At 41.8% G+C, this 5,969-nt stretch overlaps 1 protein-coding gene across 5 annotated transcripts; it reads right to left on the bottom strand.

Moving 5' to 3' along the window:
• Window positions 1-295: 295 nt before the first annotated feature.
• LOC138964925 (uncharacterized) lies at window positions 296-5,946 on the bottom strand. 5 transcript variants are annotated; one of them, XM_070337003.1, is made up of 3 exons: window positions 5,766-5,946; window positions 3,072-3,391; window positions 296-2,567 (listed from the first exon to the last, which is right to left on the bottom strand). In XM_070337003.1, the coding sequence occupies exons 1-3, from the start codon at window positions 5,808-5,810 to the stop codon at window positions 2,120-2,122; spliced, it is 813 nt and encodes a 270-aa protein (XP_070193104.1). In that variant the 5' UTR covers window positions 5,811-5,946; the 3' UTR covers window positions 296-2,119. The 5 variants fall into 5 exon arrangements, with proteins under 5 accessions (XP_070193104.1, XP_070193124.1, XP_070193112.1 ...); XM_070337023.1 differs by lacking the exon at window positions 5,766-5,946 and adding an exon at window positions 4,742-5,049; XM_070337011.1 differs by lacking the exon at window positions 5,766-5,946 and adding an exon at window positions 4,732-5,048.
• Between the last annotated feature and the right edge of the window lie 23 nt (window positions 5,947-5,969).

Raw genomic sequence — 5,969 nt, 5'->3', positions numbered from 1 at the left:
TTTTGGTTTGCCTTTCTTTGCAATTTTGTTACTTATCGCTATCAGTTCTACTGTTTTTAAGCAAATCCATGCCTCATTGTTGCTATACTAAGCGTGAGGAAGCAGAGCTTTTAACAAATCAGAATGGGAACCTGAGTTACCTTCCATGCACTAAAGTATAAGCACAAGCAAAATATTTCAAAATTTCATTTCTTTCCGCTGTTTAATACATATTGCTTTGAACACACACCAAAGCAGTCAATCAGGTCCTTTAACTTGCATACATTTGCACGCAATCAGAACAAAGACAGTACAATATCAGAATTAGCTTTTTTTGCACTCTTTTGCATCATCATTTCCGTACTCTGAGTAACCAAACAAAGATAAGTTTGAACACAACATTCTGTAAGAAGTCATGTACCACTCATCAAATTGGGCTAAATATTGCATTCTTCAACCACCCTCAAGACTTCGGTGACTGTATTACATTTTGCAATGCATTTTAGGTTTTGAAACGTGAGTACATATCATTTTCAGGCATGGGAATTGTCCGCTGAAAGGCAAATTTCCGCCAAATTTTTTTTTTGTGCCGCCGAAAAAGCAAAAGTGTCCGCCGAAAAAATAAATGGGGGAAGGCAAAAATGGTTCTAAAAACTGAATTTAATGGCAAACTTGGAGCTTAGATGACACCAAATTGCACCATTTGGGTTCTTTGGAGAAAAAAATTCCGGGGGGGGGGGGGGGGGGGGGGGGCATGCCCCCGAACTCCCCTAGCAGGGCTAGGCGCTTCGCGCCGTCGACTTTGCCATTACTTACAAATTTTCAGCCTTTTTTACTTTTTTCAATTCCCATGCCTGCATTTTCCTTTGTGCACATGTTTTTTTCAGTGGAATTTTTACAGCAATGTACACATTGACAAACAATCAAATATTATTGGAGCCCCTATGTGTTCTTCTGTGCGTATAAATCATGGCAGCTGCAATATATATATGTTGTCAAATAAAAGCGATTTTTATTGAAGTTGAACTTCAGCTGAAGGCAATAACCACTTTGCTGTACTTATACTTTAATAACTAAAAGAAATGCATCTGGGACTGCAGGGATTACTCCATGGGACTGTCAGTTTCATATTTGTCAAAAGTGACCCACTCTAGATAAAAATACATCTTCCATATATGACAACAGATTCATATTTGTACTACAAAAATAGTGTCATTTTGTGTAAATTGTGTACAAACTCACTTAATCTATTCATCAGAGGTTGTGAACACAAACAACTCGAATGCAGTGGTGTTGATTATATAGACTGCATGACAAGACACATGCAAAAAGGTGCATACCCTATTAATGCTGCAGATACATGTATCACATCACCAATAAATTCTGACAGATTAAATATGCAAAAGGAGGTAATTCAGGTACGCCTTGAAGAACCACACAAGCAAATGGAATTCACAAAATGCTCTTTTCTTTTTGCTGAAAGCCACAGCAATGCCAGTGAAACAACTTTAGGAGTTTAGAAGTACCAACAGTCTACTCATAAAACTAAAAAATCCTCTTCCAGCATGTGAGACACAGAATCATGCACTGTCATGGCACAAACTAACACAAACGATCAGCTACAGCTGCTGACTCTTTAAAATGTTTTATTTTTCAATGCCAAAATATAGCAGTACTCTTATCTAGCTTTCACCAATTACTCATTGTCTAACCAGGGATGAAAGTTGATAATGTTCAAAATCAGGATAATCTTCCTGAACACTAAGTGTCGCTCTGATTTTTTCAAGTTTTGCTCATAGTTTGACACCTTGAAAATCGGGAAAACCAACTAGAAAATCATTTCTTGGCATAGTCCCAAATAAACCCTGTGGAAGCGATAACTCAAAAACTTTAAGAAGAGCGACCGTTTAAGATTACCTTGGTAGGACCGTGAACCTCAAACAAGGCTAAATCGTGTTATTGCCCATTTACTAAATTAGGGATTCTTGATTTGTGGATGGTGAACTTTCACCCCTGGCTAGCTAAAAGGAATGCCAGCAGTTCTGTTCTGGAAACATGAAGTAATAGAGGTTTTTGAATATAAATCATATCACTCTGGATCAACACACGATGACTTTTTTGCTTGTTGGATCTTTGTGTATCACACAGCTGTATTGCTGGTGACCGATGACCCCTCGATAGACAGCCAGATTTCATCACTCCATGGTCCTGACACCGTCTCCTCCTGATTTCGATGTTTAACTGTTCCCGTGGCTCGTATTCGCAGCCTCACAGCCACAGGCTCTGCCTCTTGAGTGCGAGAAAAACGTCCCAGAAGTAATTTATCTGACGTGAAGTATGCTCGCAAAATGGTCCGACAATTATCAGTGAGAGCGACCCACCCCTGGCCTCCATCCACTTCGATGTTGTATGTCAATGATTTGAACACACCCGCGTTAGCAGGCGCCGACCACTTGATGTCTGTCTGTGTAGGAGTGTCAGCACTGAAGATGTACGTCGTTTTTTCAAGCACCACGCCCTGAGGTTCCAGATCTCTCGAATCAGCTATGATGCCCAAGCGGTGACCCACTGACCCCAGTTCTGGCAATCTGTGGACACATGTACAGCCAAGTGTTTAACTGTTCAGGGGAACTTATGTTGGCTTGTTGTCTCTAAATGCTTACACAATAACACTGTCAGTGTCACAGGGAAACACGATTAATGTTTAAGAAGGGTATTTTTCATCATCATCTGTTGAACTGAACAAATCCCCCAAATAATGGGAAGTACAATGCTAACTCAAACTTGTAATGTATAATTTACAACTGCCCATTCTAGGGTGGTATCTAAAAAACTATCACGCAGTGAGGTGGAGATTTGGATTTTTGGTTCAATGACCCGATGCCTATTTGTCTCAGACTGGTGCAAATAGCTCTCACTTCTTTAAAGCAGTGAGAGAAAAAAAATCACCTTTTGTCAGTATTGTGCTCATGTATCACCATAAAGTGCACCTATATATATATATAGGCCTCAAGCTGATAATATTGCCTCTCGCAAAGCAAAGCACCTCAGAACAAACTAAGCCTCACTAAGAATGTTGAACATGCACTTACTTTTTCCCAAACCCTGAACTGATTTCCATGGATGGGATGGAAGGTATTCGACCAATCATAGAATCCAGGGAAGGGAGGCGTGAAGGTGGCATCTTCGTCTTCGTCCCATCAGCCTTTCTTAACTCCGCCCCTTTTTGTAGCTCCTCTCTGTGTGTCCCTGCCCCTTGAGTAACCGCTTTCCCTCCGCCGTCTGCTGCCATCTGAAGTCGCGTCCATTCTTCTTTGATCCGGCGAACATCGTCCGATTCTTCTAGCGCCTGTGAGGGGTCGCCTTGTGCACCGTCTTCCAGTTCTGCCATGCTGCAGCGGTCATCACCCACCTGATTGAAACAGTTCATTTGATGATTCCAAGCAAAAATATAAGAATAAAAAAACCAAAAAATCCCACTTGAATTTAACAAAATTAATACGCTGAAAAGCTATATCAAGCTATATATAGGATTGAAATTGTAGAGAATGAGAGAGAGGGGAAAAACAATATGTTGAAGAGGGTTATGAGGTACGTGTCGTGTACGTATGAAAGATCTTATTTAGAAAATGGTATACAGGTCTTGATCCCTGCCTTTACCTCTCTCCCAGGTTGATTTGATCAGCGTGTTTGTGTTTTCATTTCTTTGACAATTTTGGGTCCTTTTTTTGCATATTTTTTCCCCACCCTAGATATTGGCAGTAGTTATTCACACCCGGCTCCCCCCCCTGACCATGTACCTCCTCCAAGCCCGGGTAAAAAAAAAAAAAATATATATACATAAAAAAAACCTCATGACAAATACTCCCAGAATGCGCCAGATTGCACGTTTCTAAGAGGTTCGGGTGCTTCGCACCCTCAACTAATGTACCCCTACCACAATTTGGAAACCCCCCTCTCCCCCAACTTAGGTCTGGCCCTGACACCCATATGGAAAGGGAAAAAATAAATGAAAAGAAACAAAAAAACTAAATGATACAATAAAACTGTCTTGTGATTTGTCATATAGCAAACTCATCAGTCAGCAAACTCAAAAGTGAACCTGAAGTACCCTGGCAATGGGCATTTAACGATCTCTCTCTATCTCTCTCTGATATAAAAGTACACATTACAAGCGGCCCAGTGGATTTTGAGGAACAGCAGAGAGAAAGAAGTATTGCCGGTAAATAATTAACACACGTAATAACAACACGTATTGCTTCATGTAACAGGGAGAAGATGCGTTCTATAAACCCTTTGTGGCTGTATAATCATATCTACACACAGGCAATGAATCCTGTTTTCATTGACAAGAAAAAGAACAAGAAAAAAGTGTAGCTTCACTGCCGGACAGCCGGATCGACCTGCAAAGGTGTAGGAACACAGTACAGGTGCACACTGAGAACACAATGGTCGCTCGCTGTTTCAACAAAAAGCGGCCCTCACGTAAACTACGTATGATCAATGAAGCATAACTGAAGCCGGAATTGTCTCCTTGTTTGTCACGCGGCAGACACGCTATAGCGTTCCGCTTTGCACGACTGCTACACGCTATGTTGATCAACCAGCTACACTGACACCTGAACGCCGTGTAATTTAAGAAGTGACCCATTACAGTAACGTCACGTCCCACATTATTAACTTGATTCGCACGGGCCCTTCACAGCAGTCACGAAACACACCACGTACAAGACTATAGCATTTTCGAAATACCTGTTCTGACCTGCCGTTATCAGCCTAAACAAACAGAACAACACGCGCGCTTCGACATCACAGCACACTGCTCGTTGTTTAGTTCTCCGGCCACTGGGACTCAAATGATAAGAAAGTATCCAAGTCTTCAGTAGTGATAAGAGAGTATCCAAATCCAGTAATAGATATCCCCGACCTGAAGCTTCTAGTCTCTTTCAAACTGTCTTGGCAAGCTACCAAACAGCACCCCAGTTTACAGGAATTATAAGAGGTCAATAATGCCAAGAGAATCATCGTCTCCCGCACACCCGACAGCCAGGACATGTGTAGACTGTTCAATACAAAATTTCTCGACGGCTCATGTTTTTGTGGGTAAGGGGAAGGAACACCATCCCAAAAAGTTCATCAGAAAACGGAGGAGATAATTGAGGGGTTAAGCCCCTTTTAAATACCACCTGTTTTTATCTGATCTTCTTCATTGTGAAACGGCACATTCACCTTTTTTTTTCGCGCACTGGAAAAAATAAGAATTGGTACAGGATTGTTAATGGCATACTTCTCGTATTCTGAAAAGCAGCATTTAAAGTATTCCGAATTACTAACATTGAGCCGTAACGGCTCCCGTACTTCACTGATGAAGATGATCATCGGATAGAAATGCACAGCGGCAAAACCGACATCGGTGTCCGCCTCAGCTCATAGACCAAATGGTCTATGCTCAACTAGACAACCGATCAACACACACACACACACACACACAAACACCGTACACTGACACATACACACACACATTGCCAATACACATACACACCCGATCGAGGGACCTATATTAATAAAAAAAATTATGCACACCGTGGCACACCGGGCCGCGCGCGCACAAGGCACACTGAGCCTACACTGCCACTTACTGGGACTCACTGAGACACACACATCCACATTTCCATCGCGAAACGGTCAATAACAGAATGATGAGCAGAACATGTTTGTCATTCTAATCAGTCTAGAAATCAAATAATTATTGTCACTAATCATAAACAAAGAGACAATGATCATACCACGTCTACACAATACCATGCCTCTTTCTTCCCCCAAGCCATCATCAGATATTCCAAACAGCACCGCTGTCAGGCATCAACTCCTGTCGTCAGTATATCATCATTTCTTCACAGCCATCGATTCGTTCATCTTCTCTGCACTGACTCCACCCAAGATACACACAACAGCCCGGTGTTTCTGTGATGGTGAGCAGGGATATTCCC

The sequence above is a fragment of the Littorina saxatilis genome, linkage group LG1, assembly GCF_037325665.1.
Source record: "Littorina saxatilis isolate snail1 linkage group LG1, US_GU_Lsax_2.0, whole genome shotgun sequence".
Taxonomy (NCBI): Eukaryota; Metazoa; Mollusca; class Gastropoda; order Littorinimorpha; family Littorinidae; genus Littorina; species Littorina saxatilis.
Note: the sequence above shows the minus strand (reverse complement) of the source record. Positions and strands in the feature narration are given on the sequence as shown.